At 37.3% G+C, this 17536-nt stretch overlaps 1 protein-coding gene across 2 annotated transcripts; it reads right to left on the bottom strand.

Moving 5' to 3' along the window:
• Positions 1-396: 396 nt before the first annotated feature.
• POK2 (phragmoplast orienting kinesin 2) lies at positions 397-17536 on the bottom strand. Of its 2 annotated transcripts, XM_010256804.3 has the most exons (38): positions 17272-17536; positions 16388-17102; positions 15449-15604; positions 15270-15353; positions 12612-12731; positions 12409-12522; positions 12107-12199; positions 11828-11988; positions 11662-11736; positions 11472-11559; positions 11324-11382; positions 11177-11240; positions 11010-11075; positions 10728-10919; positions 10337-10441; positions 10007-10242; positions 9853-9922; positions 9700-9765; positions 9537-9587; positions 9370-9449; positions 9181-9256; positions 7370-9082; positions 6838-7251; positions 4054-6642; positions 3851-3958; positions 3611-3768; positions 3438-3525; positions 3252-3326; positions 2817-3059; positions 2622-2720; positions 2369-2434; positions 2210-2268; positions 2004-2115; positions 1793-1903; positions 1247-1417; positions 1080-1145; positions 832-951; positions 397-725 (listed from the first exon to the last, which is right to left on the bottom strand). In XM_010256804.3, exons 2-38 carry the CDS (start codon positions 17099-17101, stop codon positions 588-590), a joined length of 9000 nt encoding a protein of 2999 aa, XP_010255106.1. In that variant the 5' UTR covers position 17102; positions 17272-17536; the 3' UTR covers positions 397-587. The 2 variants fall into 2 exon arrangements, with proteins under 2 accessions (XP_010255106.1, XP_010255107.1); XM_010256805.3 differs by lacking the exons at positions 397-725; positions 832-951; positions 1080-1145; ... (4 more) ...; positions 2369-2434; positions 2622-2720 and having other exon boundaries at positions 2953-3087.

Raw genomic sequence — 17536 nt, 5'->3', positions numbered from 1 at the left:
TAAAGTATTATATATATATATATACACTATTTTTTATATGTAAAAATCTATGATACCGAAAGATATAGTATGAGAAGAGTTTTGACCAATCAAAATCCATCCATGAATTTTGATAAATAATACTTAATTGGCTATGATACAAGTTGATTGGTAAAAAAAAAAAAAAAAATCAGATATCATATCTTTCCCATATCATAGTGGAACAAAAAGATAGGCACGTCCCAGCTCAGGCCAGGGTCCAGGATATTATTGCAGGTGCAAAGCCCAAGCCTTGCCCCACCCATGATCACCCTTATCCCTGGATGTCTGTCAGATGGCTTTTTTTGGTAAACGATGTATGGGCATTGAAACTTGAAAGTTTATAATTGTAGCAGCTTCACCGGTACAGACATAAAATTACAACAAGCTCCAAGACTCTTTATTTCCTTTGATTTTGAATGTATACAAAAGAATTGATTGCTTGATTACTGGCATATATGACAAACCTGCTTTAACCAATTACAATAAGTACAGTCTCATCTTCACAAGTGTTAGCAAAGAACTAACACAACAATGAAGGGAAAAAAAATCTCCAACTTGCCCTTGCATTATCGACTTAAAGATGAAAGAAATGGTGTATGGGACACCCCTCTTTGTATTAAACTTTTTTCATCTATCATTGAGCCTAGCGATGAAGATTCTGGATTGAGCTCAGACAACCGAATCCGTTCACTTGTTATTTTACTCTGCAAAATAATTAGCAATCTTGTAGTTCTACTGGCCAGTGCATTCAGAAGAAATATTATTCTATCTTTACCAAAAGCAGTAGACCTCGTTGAATCATGCCCATACCTTGAATTTCAAATCTTCCAACTCTCTTTCCAGTGAAGTGACCCGGTCCCTAAGCTGGCCAAGTGCCTCTTCAGCAACAGAGAGACTAATATTGGATACAGGTTGCTTAATCCCAGCTGCCTGCAATGTGGATTTAAATTGGAATTGTGGTTAAAAAACTTGAAATGTTGAATTACATTCCAAGGACCAAGAAAAACCTGAACCATAAGTTTACATATATGAAGGAAGAAAGAGAGGGTTCCACCGACCTTTAAAATGCTGGTGCACAAGCCCAACAGCTTCTGTGCTAATTGGAGTCTCTCTTCCTCTGTTTCCTGTTGTTGATTTACCTAGACTATTAGGCCACCAGCTCTCACCATGAAATCAATCAACCCAAGGAATATGGAGAACTACTATCCCTTGACTGGATACTAACCTTTAGCTTTTCATTGAGTCGTTGCTCCTCTTCAAAATTGATAAAGGGGCTCCTTCCACTAGAAACGCGATAGCGGGCAAGCTCTTCTTTGACACGAGAAAGAATGCCCTCTGTTCGACGCAACTTAGCACCTAATTCATCATTCTGAGTTTTCAAAGAATAGTTTTCTTCCTGTACCATTGGGTAAACCATCAAAACATTAATTTGAAGGGAAAATGCAGAAAATACTGATGCTTTGAAAATATAAATAAATGCTTTGTACCTAAGACTAAATCAACAAATAATCTGAAAATTTTAGGGGCCTTTCCATCTGGGCTGCCAGAAGATCTTCCTAAAAAGACTTGCCAAATGGCACCTTATTTTTCAGTGCCCATAAACCCTTGATAGATATGGTCAACTCTGATTTATTGCCCACATCACAACTACTTTATTGAGATATACCCAAAATGCTTTTTTAGGCCAATAAACTAAATTCTAATTCTCCTTTTCGACAAATAATATTAAGATTTCCAAATACTCAAGTCAATTGGGAATGATCATATGTGCCTTGATTTTCGCATGATGATGGATGCGCTGCTGAAGATTTTGCTGGCCAGAGAGCTTCTTCACTTCACTCTGAAGTTCTGTTACTTCCTTTTTATAGTTTGCATTCTCTATCTGTACATATTAAAAATTGAATAAGAGCATAAAAACTAAAAAAAATCCAACTTTACATATATCAATCCACTAAAATTAATTTGTAAGTCTTTTTTTGAACCTTCAGTGTTTCATTTTCTGTTGTCAGAAACTGATCCCGCTGATGAAGTTTTTCCAGTGCAATTTGAGCAGCCACCATCTCGGCATGTTTTTGGTTTATTTCTTCCAGCCATCTATAAAACAAAACAAAGATGACAAAGATGCAACTTGGAAATGCTGAAGCAAAAATTATCAGAATAAGAGTTTTTCCATGTTGCAGTTGCTCACCCTTGTCTCTCTTTAATAAATTCATTAAGTTGCTGCTTCAGTTTCAGCACCTCCTGCTCCTGCGTGAGAGAAATTTTTTCAAGGAATAAGAGTACTCATTAGCAAGAAACTAGTCAAGATAATTAGATCACTAAAAGAAGAAAAGAAAACATTCAGTACAGATTCTTCACTATGTAGCCGAGCTTTCTCTGTTATCTTCTGTACTTGCTGACAGTCCAACAGCGACTAGCATCCACAAGGAAAGGTTGGTAAGCATAACTATACTTGGGAACCAAGTCAAATAGAAGAAATTCCTAAGAAAATACACTAATAAAGTAGCTTAAGAACCAAGTCAAATTTCTGAAGATAAGAAGTATGAAGCAATATTAAAGAAAGAAAAGGGAAAAGAGATTAAGGGTATTCATATTCTTACAGCATAATTGGTCATATCCAATTTTACTCCTAATAAATCCCGAATAACGTCATGAGTCATGCTCTCTGCAGCAGCTAGTCTAGCATTCAACATGAATATCTGGAAGGAGAAATATAGAGAATTTGAATGAATATATATCACATCTTGGCAAAACGAGAACAAGTCAAGCCAAACATGCTGGAGAAAAATACCAACCTCTTTCTGTCGACTTGCAGCTAATGCTTCAAGCTCTTCTATACGAAGCCTCCCTGCATTAAGCTCCTCATCCTTTTCAGAGTTTATTTGCTGTGTCAAGCCCAAACCAATGCATTTAAAAGGGGAACCAGAACCCCTTGATTTTGCAGCATTCTTCTCTGGTTTACTCGATGATAAATTTGCAATATGGGAGGATGTCTGCTCAGGTTTGACTTGTTCAGCCATGGCTTCCAATGCTTTGAACTGCTTTCATGTCTCAAAGTCAGTTGAGCTGCAGATGGTAAAAGGAGGACAAGGAGGCAGCAAATTCTATGATGTCACCTAACAACTAAGGCAGTAATGAGCAAATTGTATGATGTCATCTAACAACTAAGGCAGTAAAATAAGACAATATTGTAACATTTGAAAACTTATTACTGTGAAGTGATGGGCTACCTTCTGCTTATACTCACGTGCCTGTGCCTCTGCATGCAAATTCAACTCTGAAATATGAGCTCTGCACTGTGAAATCTGTAGGTAAACGGTAAACTTGTCAATTCCAGTATGCTGTTAGAATACTTTTTTACCATCTTTTGCAAAAATTTAGGAACTTCTAATGAAACAGGCATATGAAAGGTGAACCTCTGCCTCCTTCTCAGCAACATTCTTCTCAAGAATCTTTATTTGTTTTTGGGCTTCTTGCATGTCAATCTCTTTTTCTTCTAGCTTCCTGTTGAAAGCGAGAATAGATAATAGTGTTAAAGTGAACAGTTCAGTACGATTCTGACATGCATTTGATTATAATTGCTCCTAACCTTTGGAGATCAACATTTGAAACATTTTGAGTATCTGAACTCATCATAATGCTAGAATTATGTACTGTAAGCATCTGATGCCTCAAAGACTGAAGCTCCATTTCCAGATCTTCCCTCTGCAACCGTTGCTTTTCAGCCTCCCCTTTGACAATGTTAACCTAGAAAAGCGCAAAACCAATGTAAAAAGGTAAACAAGAACAAAGATCTACATCTAAAATAGAAACAAAGTTCAAAGTTCACCTTGTTTTCCAATACATTCACAGTACATTCCAACTCTTCAACAGACCTCTCTAACAGCTTCACTTCCTCTTCCTTTTCTTCGGCATAATTTTTTCTTGACTCAGCCATCTGATTGTAACAGAATAAAAACATGAATCAGAAAAGAAGAAAGGCAATGAAATAACAAAGAATTAAAATAATCACCACACCAAATAAAAACATACCTGTCGAGCTTCCACGGCAATAGCTTCATTTTCTTCAGCCAGAGCCTGCACAGTTTCTAGTTTTTCTTTCAATGTAAGAACCTCAGAGTAAAGGTCATTCCTCTCTGTAGATACTTTATCCAAGTCATTCTTCAAGGACTCAATGAAATTATTCATTTCTCCCAAGGCATTACCCATTTCAAGGACTTCCTCTTCTAACCTTTCAGTCACTCTTCTTCTCTCTGTTAACTCCTCTTCAGTAGAAGTTTTTTCTGTTAAAAGATCTTCCACTTGAACTTTCAGTTCAAGATTTTGATCTGAAAGCAGCTTTAGTGACTCACGCTCTTTTGAGATATCTAACTCAAGGGAAGATATCATGTTGATTTTCCCTTGCAAATCACTTTCAAGCATTTGACCATGGGCAACAGCCTCATCAAGCTCGCCTGATTTAGCTGCAAGTTCTTCTTCCAATGACTCCAATGCAGCAACCATTTCTTCAAGTTCATCTTTTTGGTCCTTGGCATTGGATGCTGACTCTTGCAACAAGCTAAGATCAAACAGCAGACCTTTCAAAACATCTTCTTTCCTCAGTAACTCATCTTGGAGAGACAAATTTTCTGAGATCAGCTCTTGAACAAAATGCTCCAAGTGCTCCGACTCTACTATGACCTTAGAGACCCTTTCTTCATTTTCAGATATCTCCTGAAACATTCTATTTAATAATGTCAAAATTTTCTCCTCCAGTATTTCACATATTTTGTTCCCTGACATGTCCACAACTTTGAATAAATCAACACAATTCTTAGCATTTAATCTTATCAGAGAGAGAATTTCATCCCTCTTCTGCCCAACAGACATAAGTTCATATTTCAAAGAACCATTCTCTTCCTTCAAGGCATTTACCTTGTCAATTTGGAACTCTAAATCCTGTCTATTGGATCTAAGTTCCTCCACAGAGACAGACTGAGAATGCTCAAGCCTCTCCATTTCTGCATTTCTAATCTCCAGATCAATCTGCAGGCTAGAAATGCATGCTTCCAGGGAAGAAATTCTGTCTTGCAATCTGTGTTTTTCTTGGTCAATTTCAGTTTGCAGCCTGCAAACAGAAGAGTCCAGCAAGCTTGCATCATTCTGCAACTTCTGATTTTGGATTTTAAGGGCTGAAATATGATTAGAAGAAGAATTCAAGGCTGCTTCCTTTGAGCTCATCTCTTCATGAAGTCTTTTCTTTTCAATCTCAAGCACTTGAACCTGTGCCAACAGTCTTTCCTTATCTTTGAGGGCCTCATCAAGCTCACTTTGGCTCAAGCAGGAAACTTCTTTTAATAATTGAATGTCCTGTTCAAGGGTTTTATTCACTTTATCCATCTCTGTGATTTTTAAGCTACTTTGCTTCAGCTTCTGCAATATGCCCTGCCTGTCATTATGTGCTTCATTAGCTTCTTTCTTTAGAAGCTCAACCTCAGACTCAGTATCCATTAACAATTGCTTTTCAACTTCTAAATCTACCATAAGTAAAATCATTTCTTTATTCAAATTATCAAGCACTTCTGCAAGTCTACATCCCTCTCTCACCAGATCAGCTCTTTGAAGGTTCATCAATTTCAATTCTGATTTCAAAACAAGAGACTCAAATTCTTTTGCAGACAAATTGGTCATGATAAACTCTTCCAGAGATTTTATAACCTTCTCTTTGTCTTTAAGTAGTTTCTCTTCATCCAAAGTGACTCTCAAAGAATTCTGTTTGCTCATGTCCAGCTCCTTCATCAGAATGGCAAGCTCAGAGCCCATTGAATTTGATCTGGCCAACATGGACTCTTCTTGGAGTTGTAAATCCAAGATTTTCTTCTCAAAAGACATCAACTTTGCACTGAGCTTTCCAGTTTCATCTTCTTTCCTAGCAATACGATCAAAGTTATTCTTGATGTCAACCAGAAGCTTCCCTTTCAGGATTCTGCACATTTCAAGTTCTTTTTTTGCTTTAAAATTTTGCTCCCTCAAAGCAGCTATGAGGGAGTTTGATTCATATAGTCCATGATGAAGCAGTCCATTTTCTGCATTTAGCCCAGTTACCATCTCCAACAAAACTCCCATGTGACAAAGATGTAGCACTGACACTGCACAATCTTTTACAATTATCTCAGACCATACATCCTCCAACAATGAGCTCATTAAGTTTGTAGAACTTAGGACCTGAGATTTCATGCAATTCAGTTCACCTATTACTGATTCAAACTCTTCCTCAAAATTGGCCTGGACTTGTGCAATGATGTCCTCCAGTTCAAGAACTAGACCCCTTGTTTCTAATAAACTTGATTTAAATTGGTTTTCTAGGTCATCATATTGTTGATCCTTCAGATCATTCAAAGACTTTAAGTTCTGAACCTCTTTGATCAAGGAGCCCCTCTCACTTTCTAATGCAGTTCCTAATTTTTTAAGCCTTTCAATCTCAAGCTTCGCACTTTCGTTTGCTAGCATCAGTGCATTCACCACAGCATCTGCTTCTTTCATGGTTTCCTGAGCCTCTTCAAATTTGGCAAGAAGACAAGATGCCTCAGCACTTTTCTGGGCTGCAACCACCTTTGCATCAGTGAGCTCAAGCTCAAGCACCTGTACAGATTATTAAAGAAGGGGTCAAGTATAGTTGAGAAGAAAAGGTCAAACAGAAAATTTAGAGTCTGAATTTTGCCTTGAAAAATAAAACCTAGTTATGCAGCAAGTGCATAAAATGAATGAACAAGTGCTATCATTCTCACATTCTAGAAAAAAGAAAGAAAGAAAGAAAGAAAACATATAGGTGTCTACCTCTTCAACTGTCTGAAGCTTATTGTCTAGCTCCATCATTTTGAGATTAAATTGTTTCTCCATGCTGCTCATCTCTGCTTGAAGTGCAAGAACCTGGGCTTTGAGACATTCCACACTTTGACGACTCTTCTTCTCAGACTTTCTAATCTCCTCTTTCTCATCAAGTAGTTTGGCCATCTGAACCTGTACTCCTCTTAAGCTGACAAGTGCAGATTCTATTTCTTTTTTCAGAAGAAGAATAGTAATATCTCTATCAAACACATCTTTTGAATTCCTTCCAGGTTCCAAACTTTTTAGTTCACATGCATAAGTGTCCTTTTCTATTTTTAAATCATTTTGTGTAATGTCATTTGTCATATCCACAGCAACATCTGACTCTTCATTTCTGCTTCGTTCACTTTTTTCAGTCCCAGTCTGCAATAACCCAAGTCAAAATAATTAATAAACTAACAATTATCATCTTGACAAAACCAGGAAAATAAATAGTTTTCAGATGGTTTGGTTGTGTACAAGAAGTAAAATATTTGCTTACCCCTCCAACAGAATCGTGTTCCTCACAGATATTCTCATGCCTTCCTGGGGCATGTACCTTCTCAGGCCCTCCAACTGGCTCTGTGTACTCACTCATGCATGAATTGAGTGTGAAAAAACCACTTTTCAATTCATCTAGTTTCTGCTTTGTTTTCAAAAGGAAATCTTTCTCAAATTCTTCAAGCTTACATTCCATGGAACAAGCTTGTTTCTTCTCTTCAGTAAGTTTCTCTTCAAGCATAGCACATGTCTCCTTAGATGCTTCTAGTTCAATTGTTAGATCTTTTATCTGTTTTTCTGCTTCTTCAATTACAGCAACCTTTTCATGGAAAAGAGTATCCATCTTCAAATTCAATTCTACAGACTCACTAAGTTGGAGATCTTTATTCTTCAATGCATCTAGATAACCATGGTTTATTTCAGACAATCTGTTTACAATTACAAAGGCAACAACTGCACAAATCTTTGCATTGCTACACTGCCTTTTTTCAAAACTTATCTTATTTTCTAAATCTGCTATGATTGTATCTTTTGCACTCAACTGTGATTTCAAAAGGAAAACCTCTTTCTCTTTCTCATTTCTTTCGTGCTGCTGTGTTTCAGTTATAGCCAGTACTGCACCTCTTAAAGACCTGAGTTTCCAATCCATGTCATTCCTTATGTCATGTGCATCCTCCACACATCTTTGGAGCTCTTGAATAGTTAATTCTTTCTCAGTAATGGTTCTTATCATCTTATTTACCTGCTCACCAATCCAAGTCCTTCTGTGAGGGATGGAACTGGAGATCAAATCAAGCTGATCAGAGGCATCTTTCAGTGCCTCATGTCCATCAGCAAGAACTTCTTCCATGTCAGAAGCCAGTCTTTCCCACTCTTCAGATAATGCCCTTATTTCCAAATCTTTCTCCTTTATCAGTTCCCCAAGCCTTTCAGTATTCTGGGTCATAAAATGTAACCTTTCCTGGAGCTCCTTAGATTCTGTTTCCAGATGCATCAAGCTCTGTTTTGTCTCCATCTCTTTTGCACTGCTTTCCTCGAGTTGATACTGAAGAGTGGCCAGCTCTTCCTGCAAACAGACAATTACCTCAGCTGTTTCAGCTTCAGCCTGCCTGCGAACTTCATCCATTTCTTGCTCATGTGATGTCTGAAATGCTTGATCACTTTGGTAGGACATGTTCAGCCTCTTGGCCTTTTCAAGAGAATCATGCATTTTCTTCAGTTTTGCCCGTAAGCAAGAATCCTCTCTATCTGAAACCTTTAAAAGTAGGTTATTTTTTAATTCTTGACTAGAAAGTTGTTCTTTTAAAATGAAGATTTCCTGTTCTTGTTTACTCAGAAGCTCCATATATTGGCTGTTGCTGACTCTTAGATCCCCTAGTTCATTGATTGATAAAATTTGTTGGGACTCAAGAGCTTCAATTACATTTCTTGCATCCTTCAATTCATTCTTCACATCTTCATATTGCTTGATGATCTGCAAAGATCTTTCTTTTTCTATCTCAAGATCTCTATTCAAGCATAAAGTCCTTTTCTCTACCTCACCATGCAATGACCTCTCTTCTTGGAGAATAATCTTTAGTATGTCCAACTCCAGCTGCAAATTCATGATTTCTTCTGTGTGTTTCATCAGAGTTTGTTGCTCCCAGTCAATTTTTTCTTTTTGAACTGCTTTGAGCAATTGAGCCTCGAATAGTTGAGCTTCTGCCATGGACTCCTGAAAATTAAGGTAATTAGATACCTACCATTAAAGAAACATGCAGGCTTTCATGCAACAAATTTAAAGAAATCATAAACCAATACAAGAATGTTCACCTTCATTGGTTCAGCATTTGCATCAAATGTGGAAGATTTAAGGTTCTTGAGCTGAAAACGCAGGTCATCTATTTCCCTGTAGAAAAAGGAAAGCAAAAAGATAGACGTCAAGAATCAGAGACTGCTGCAAGATTCTGTTGGTTCCAATCTGACAAGACAGAATTTATCACGGTGTCAGATTGCAATTACCAAGTTAGTTTTGCATTCATCTCCAAGCAAGATTTTAGGTTGTTCCTGCAGTCTTCTAATTCTTTGCGGGTGTTTTCCAGCTAAGACCAATAATAAAAGTAAATATCAGACATAAATGCAGTTTCTCAAAGAAAAGTCATAGTTTCAATTTAGTATAAATAAGCAACCTCCAAATGGAAGCCATCATTTTCTTTGGTCACATGTACAGCTTCCTGTTTCTGTAGAGAAAATGCGTAAAGAATCAACGAAAAGGGAGATGTGAACACAACATAAACCTAATCGCCAAGAGAAATTTGGAAGGAAAATAACAAGATTATGAAATTGACCAACCTTAGGTAGCATATTCAAGTGAGGAAAATCATGCTGTCCAGTTTTTCCTTCTAGGAACTGAGCTAACTGTAAAAGAAGAACTCATCATTTACAATAGGAATAACACCACCAGCATAATAGGCACTGTAATTTCATCAGAGATCTGCTACATACCTGATTTCGCAGTTCAGATACTTCATCCAAGAGAAGTTCTCTCTCCCCTTCCTCATAGAAGTCTTGAAATCTACAAGCATACAAGGGAAGGTAGTACATTAGTAAAGAAGTTTTGGCTCTCATACAATTATCCAATGAAATTCTAAGGTGTTACCTTCTAAGTTGATCTAATAGCCTAATATTCTCCAATGCAAAACGAGTCACTTCTGGGTTTCTATCAACTTTAGCACGAAGTATTTGTATCTCTTCAGATAAAGAATTGTTTTCTTCCAACAGATATGCATCTGGAGGCAATATACCACCCACAAGTGACTCCATTCTTCGAATTTTATCCTCACGGAACCTCAGCATCATTTTAGTGCTCCGGTTGTCCTCCTCTCTTTGATGAACCTGAGAAGCAATGGGTGTTTGGTAATTATCCAAGCACATTGGTCAGAAACATAAGCTAAAAAACAAATTGGGTGCTTCAAAGATAGAGAATTACCAGGCGGTTCAGCTGTTCAATTTCAGCTTCAAGCTGCTTGATAGAAGTATCTGCCATCCTTTCTCTTCTCAATGCACCAGCAAGTATGGTCTCTAACGATTTCAGCTGAAATAGATTAAGATGAGACCACCACAGCCCTTGGAAGTGAGTGATGATTTTGAAGAAACAAGCTTCCGTGTTTTGGGGGCAGAGAGAGTTCTAATGTAACTATCAAGTAGGCATAAACCAGAATACACTTGAATGGAGACACGTGTGGAGTTTTAGCACTAATCTACTGGTAGACATATTGAATAGGAAATTGTACCTAAGATGATCCTAAATGTCTTCTGTAGATTATCAACAACTGCATTATATCTCAGAAACAAAATGTGCCAAGAACAAGCAGCATCACCTGTTTAGTGGACATTCTAATGATGCCCGAAGAGGCAGAACCATGTGAATCATCAGTAGTGCTCTGATCCATTTCATGTGTCTTTCTTAAAGAAGAAGTTTCATATCCTTCCACATCAGCATCTTCAAATATTGCTGAACGAAATGAAAGAGACCTAGAGACATTCTGGCGCTTGAGAACAGAAAGCTCCTCCTGTTTTATATAACTCCAATTTAAGTTCATTTTAAAATTTAAAACACAGAACTAAAACTTATATGAAATATGTATAAGATTCCATATAACCTTTAAAAGCCGTATCTGATGTTGTAATGCTATTATGTCCCCTGAAGCATCCTCATTCACAACAGCCTTGAATTTACAAGGAAAAAGAAGAATCAACTATGATCACGTAACGAAAAATACACTACATATTATATTAATCGAAGCAATAAAAGTAATAAAACCATTACATTGTTCTGAATAAGTTTTGCACGCTGGGCAAACTTTAGAGTGCTTAGTGTTTCGGCAGCACAACTGCAATGAAGATTTATGAGAATTTGTTATAAAATAGGACAAACTGAGACAGCAACGATGAAAGCAAAAATAGCAAGACCTACCAGATTGAAGGACTGACATTAGCAATGATCATAGTTTTTGAGTTTCCACCAAGTGAATCCTGTAATGCATTGTAAATGAAACTTGACATCATACCTAGGTAATTTCAGAACTTAAAAAGCCTTCATAATTAGGAATTTAAAATCTAACCTGAAGAAGAAATGTCAATCTTGAGTCTCTATAAGGAACATGCCGTTGCTTCCCATGTGCCACATCCACCAAAACCATGATTACATGACTAGAAACATGACATAAATTGCAAAGTGAATCAGCCAACAAGGATTTAATAACTTTATGAAATATGAAAATAATCAAAGCAACTTGACATCAAGCAAAATACCCAAGTGTGGATAATGATTTGTTGATATTTGCAGCTTCCTTTAGGCGCTCGCCTTCAGCCCCAGATGTCTTTTGTCTGTAAAGAATGATAATTTTTTATTGAGTACCACAACTCAAGCATACTTAAAGCATGCATGTCATCAACAAGCTAGAGAACCCAATATTACCTTTCTGAACCAGCAAGATCTACAAGGTTTAGTCTTGCAAACCGTAGGTTAGAAGTAGAATCTTTTTCCCACCTACTTTCTATCACACAGGTGAAAACACAATGCGATCGGCTGCTCTCTCTATTCATATTTGTCGCTGCAACTTTTCTATTAGCAGCACCCTGTTGAGAAAGAGAAAGTTAAGGCACCACATGAGGGTGTATGTACCAATCTTAATCAAAAGAGATAAAAATTAGCATACACAGGAGGGAGGATGTACCAAGCTTAATCAAAGGTTACCTGAGCAAGAAGCTTAAGAATGTCATTAACAGTCTGGACTTCAAACTCAGTAAGATTTTCAACATATATTCCCTTCTTAATATCCTCCCGTAGCTAGAGTTATCAAGGTACCATCAAATTAGAAATAATCCAATTTCCAAGGGCAGTGAGTTATATAATCAATGGATATGGCACTAGACAGAATGGAATGAAAAAACAGGATTCATGTAGCTGACCAGCCTGACCCCAAATAGTTGGGATAAGGCTTAGATGATGATGATGATGACAATGATGAATGAACTTTGTAAAAAATGGCAACTTACAAGCAAATTTGTGGATGAAGGATCAAGGAGATCCGTAATTTGTTCATTGTAAATCTCTAAGAAGGAACACTTGCAATTATATTTTAACTTTTCATCCCTTCTGCTTTCCTCTTCCTGCAACCAAAAAGAAAGCATCTATCAGCTGCAGTATATGAAATTTAAAAGTTTAATCATCTAGATTAACATGGAGGTTTAAAAGTTACTGCTCTAATTCTTGCAAACAAGAATTCAAAGATGCGTGGTGTCATCCCACGGTCTGGACTTGGCTTGACTTCCAGTTCATCAATCTCGCCAAGCATGGTATATGTCTTTCCACTTCCTGTCTACATGAATAAATTCATTTGTGTTTTAGTAACAAATTATAAAGGGCTTAGAAGACAGTCCCAGATGCAATTAAGTAATTAACATCAATAGAAAAGGTAATTGTACAAGTTCATATGGTAAATTTGATAAAATCAAGTTAATTTATTACTCAAAATCACAGGAATGCTATGGAGCTTGCATCATATGATTCATGTATGAGAAGGAACATAATACACCACTCAGAAGTTCCAAATTATATTAAAATTTAATATTATTAACTGATAATATTTTAGCAATCATGCATTGCATTCATTCAAACAATTAGAAAAAAAAAAATCATTTAAGAGGTAAGGAGCAAGTTCTTCATTTATGTTAGCCCTTGGGAATTCATTCCTTTTACCCCAAATAGATTCTACTCATCAAGGAAAAAGTGTCAAAAGTTTTCCCAAATACTCCTGATGTTGCAAATTATACCCGCCTTTATCTTTTAATAAATTGATAATTGTCCCCTAAATCTCATTTCCTACAATTAAATTTTCTCTTAAAATTTGAAAAGAATATGGAAAGTTACCTAGAAAGGACGGAAGGTAATTTTTATCATGATATTGATTTGGTTACTTTTCAATATAGGAATCTTTAGACATGGGAATATGTGATATGGTAGGATCCAAACAGTGTTAAGGCGCAAAAAAAGCGCAAGGGCCAATTTGCGCTTGAAGTGCAAGGCGAGGCGTGCACCTTTTTAAGAAAAGCACAAAATTACAAAAAAAAAGCTAAAAATCAAAAAAAAAAGTCAGAAAATTCAAAAAAAATTAAATGCAAAAAAATCAAAAAAAAATATTAAACATAATGTTAATAAAAAATATAAACTTAAAGTTTAAAATAAATGTTTTAAAAAACCTATTATCTAAAATTAAAATACATAAACATAACATGTAAAGCGTATTCAAATGAAAATTTAAAGATAAAAGTAAACATATAAAGCATTTTCAAGCATGTAAAACCCACAATCTCTTTTTCTCCTTAATTGCATTGCTTCAAGTAGCTAATGTGATGTAAAACATATTGCATTCTTGATTCTATGAGTCGCCTTTGTACCACGCCCACCCCCTATTTACTAATGGTGTTCATTCATTCATTGCAATAAAATATCTTCTTAAAAGGCAATGAAAGTTATAAAATCATTATTTTTTATGTGAAAAATAAGAATTTCAGACCCTAACATAGAATTGTTCGGGCTTGCCTCGAGGGGCATGGTTGGGGGTCCGGGGGTAGAGCCCCCGGCCCAGCCATTAGACTCAAAAAACAGCAAAAAAGCACAAAATTTTAAAAAGGCGCACGCCTAGGCTAAGGTGCAAGGCACATCAGGTGCACGCCTAGGCGCACCAGGCGTGCGCCTAGGACCTGGGCGAGGCGCACCTTTTAAATCACTGGATTCAAATGTCATAGTATACACACACACACACACATACATAGACATATGAAGACTGGAAAAATGGGTACCATTACACATCAGGTGCAAGGCGCATCAGGTGCACGCCTAGGCGCACCAGGCCTGCACCTAGGACCTGGGCGAGGTGCATACCCCAAAATGTCATAGTATACACACACACACACATACATAGACATATGAAGACTGGAAAACTGGGTACCATTACCCCTTTTACCCCAAATAGATTTCTGCCCATCAATGAAAAATATAATATGTTTTTAATACCCCCCATGAGGTTGTAATTTATAATTGCATTTATCTTGTAATAAAAATTGATAAATGTTGGCACAACTCCATCTTCTCCAACAAATTTGCTTTTAGAAAATAATATAGAAAAGTACCTAGAAAGGAGGGGATGTAGTTGTGATTATGATATTGATTTGGTCTGGTTTTTCAATCTAGGGATCTTTAGTTGGAGCATGTGATTATGTTATATGGTAGGATTCAAATCTCAAAGCATTCTACAAATCTGTGCAGACTCATGTAAGGTCCACCATCTGCCGATGGGAAGATGTGAAACTCTCCCATTTTTCCAAGTCAAATAATACCTTATTACCACTAAATAAATGGTAGATACTCTCTAAATGGTTATATTAGCTGAATTCTATAGCTGTTTAAATGGTTGTGGGGCCAATCATTTTGCTCCACAACAGCCATAAAGTGCATATGGGCATATGGCCCACAATCACTCAATCTCTCACTTGCATTTATGGCTGGTAAGGAGCAAAATGATTGGTCCCACAGCCTGTAAAACAGTTACCAAATTCAGCTAACCCACTCCAAACATTGATATATCAGTACATATATGACAGATGAAAACTGGGGACTAGAGCCTATGCATATATATCAAGATTAGAACATGGGCATGTGGCTAGCATTTGTGTTCATGGTAGAGTAACAAATGCCAATAAAGAAGCTTATGAGAGTTCCTATGTTTGACCTTGGTCACATTACCTTCGTATTTACAGGTAGTTTTCTTTCTTACACTACCACGGTATTTATGTCTGCCATTAATTTTCCAATCAAGCTAAGGACATGGTATCAAGTTTAGATATCACAGAAATACCTGACCATAAGCAAAAATACAGCTGTTGTATCCAGACAGACAATTCTCTATCATTGGAAGACCAGCCACTCTAAAAAGCATTTCCTGCATAAAGTATAATTTGAACAAATTAAGAACTTCAATTACTCTCTCTCTCTCTCTCTCTACCTCTTATCTTTTATCTCTCTTTCTAACCAGACCTGGTTGACAGTTTCGCATGCTACATGATCAAATGTGAATCGAGTTTCTGGTTGTCCAATCCATGTAATGCTTTGTGCACTCTCCTGCTTCAAGCACCTGTTGTAACCATGAGAGCTCCTTTCCATGCTATTGAGAGGACGTATACGTATTAAAACCTAGAAAAGTGCAACACAATGAGTATTAACCCATAAATAAAATGCCAATGATGCCCATTCATGTTATTGTTTTCCATCACTTACAAAATTATATAATGATTTGAGAAAGTGCATAATTTTAACAATGGATATGGCACTGAACAGAACGGAATGGTGAAACAGGATTCATGTAGCCGATGACCCCATATATTTGGGACAAAGATTAGATGGTGATGACAACAGTATAATAGATTAGAAAAAAGGGGTTTTTACTGTTCAGTCCACCTCCACGAATCTTAGCTCCACCATACAGTTGGGGTAGGTACCAGCTCAGAATTGATGCCAATACACGGGTGGGTAGTGGGTTAAGGGTATAGGTGTTTAAGTGGAGGTGTTTGAAATTTTGAATTGTTGTAGGTCTGCAGTGGAAATCAGAATTCTGAGGTGGAGTGCAGTCTACTTATCCCTAGAAAAAAGGCATTAGCCACCTTCCTGAACAGATTGTTCAATTGGATACCTAGATCAGCTAACTCCTTAGTCTATGGTCTCGCAAAAGAAGGGACTTTTAGGAAGGTACCATTATGGGGAATCCTGAAGCTGTATTCAATTACAGGGATGAATTTTCTGCTGATTTAAAGCATCGATTTTTGTGTTAATGTCGGCTATCAAGCTGTATGATATTATCTACTGTTCCCGGATGTTTGATTTTAACAGAAGGGGTTTTCTTTATCAATAAAATATCTATTTGATCTGTGTTAATGATCACAAAATAGAAATAAATCAATCACAATAGGGTGAACTTGCCTGTACATTGTGATCCATCCAGAATGACGGATCCTCTCGTGGCTCGAAGTGAGGCACTTCGACAGTATTTACAACCAATTGTGGCGCAGATGAGATAGAAACCCCTTTAGACAGGACAGTACTATTTCCCGAGCGAGCACCTGAGTTCAAAGGAGGGCGACAGACACTAAGTGGAGCAAATGCTGGATTAGGAGGCTTGGTCACACTCTTGGTTGGTGTGCTTTGTGTTGAATTACTTTCGGAATGGGTTGATGTAGCTCTCCCCGTTACCCGAAATGAACGAGGAGTCGTGTTTGCAGAACCCAAATTCCCACGGCTTGAAGGTCCGTAGCTAATGTCAGCTCTCCCTTCGTCGCGTGTTTCAGCGACATTCAAATTAGGTTCATTCTTCTGTGACCACCCAAATCTATTCCTTGAGGAATGACCAATTCCTTGTTTCTCTGGAGTGCGAAGGAGCCCTGTGACATCATAGCCTTTTCCCTTTGTCTTAGAAGGAGTTCTGTCCACCTTATTCCTAACGCCTGCATCTTGTTCTGGTGCTACAACTTTAGGATTTTGAGTAAGCTCTGCGATCGTGTTTAAAGGGGCCCTCGACACGTCAACAGTTGGTTGAATTATCAACGAATCAGAAGGATTTACTGGAACATTCTCAATTTCCTCTGCAGTGGGATTCTTCCCAGAATTCCGTCGAAAGATTTTCAAGTCCCTTAACATTCTGTAATATATTTCCAACAATAATGTAAGACTTGTTACTGAGGGAAATGAAAACTATAAACCTATTCTGAATAGGGAAATAATGCCAAGACGTAAGCCAGATTTATGCATACATTCTCCAACGCACACGCACAAAATTAGTGGAGCTATCCACGATAATATATGTATACCTGAAAGAGGAATTGAGAAATAATATAGAAAGCCGACGAACTCCTGAAATCTTATCGATCTGATAATTAGCTCAGCTGCTTCTGTTTTAGGGTTTTCGAGGGAGATCTTGAAATGTCCAAGAAATAGGTCGTCGTGGGATGGCTAGAAACTCTTGGATCTTGATTCATTTACAGAATGTAGTTTTCAGAAACACGAATTTTTCTCTTTCTTCTTTCGCAATTCCACCCTCTCCCCCTCACCTCACTCTCCAACTGAAAATCGCTG

This window comes from Nelumbo nucifera, chromosome 5 (assembly GCF_055504915.1).
Source record: "Nelumbo nucifera cultivar China Antique chromosome 5, China Antique-T2T, whole genome shotgun sequence".
NCBI classification, from domain to species: domain Eukaryota; kingdom Viridiplantae; phylum Streptophyta; class Magnoliopsida; order Proteales; family Nelumbonaceae; genus Nelumbo; species Nelumbo nucifera.
This window is presented reverse-complemented; position numbering and strand designations above follow the sequence as displayed.

Bases quoted from the DNA above. Each gene is read 5' to 3' on its own strand.
- POK2 (XM_010256804.3), bottom strand. From the start codon at position 17,101: ATGTTAAGGGACTTGAAAATCTTTCGACGGAATTCTGGGAAGAATCCC. The intron at 11,989-12,106 runs GTAACCTTTGAT...CTTTCTCAACAG, and splicing joins TTCTTAAGCTTCTTGCTCAG to GGTGCTGCTAATAGAAAAGT. The intron at 726-831 runs GTATGGGCATGA...ATTATTTTGCAG, and splicing joins TGGAAGATTTGAAATTCAAG to AGTAAAATAACAAGTGAACG.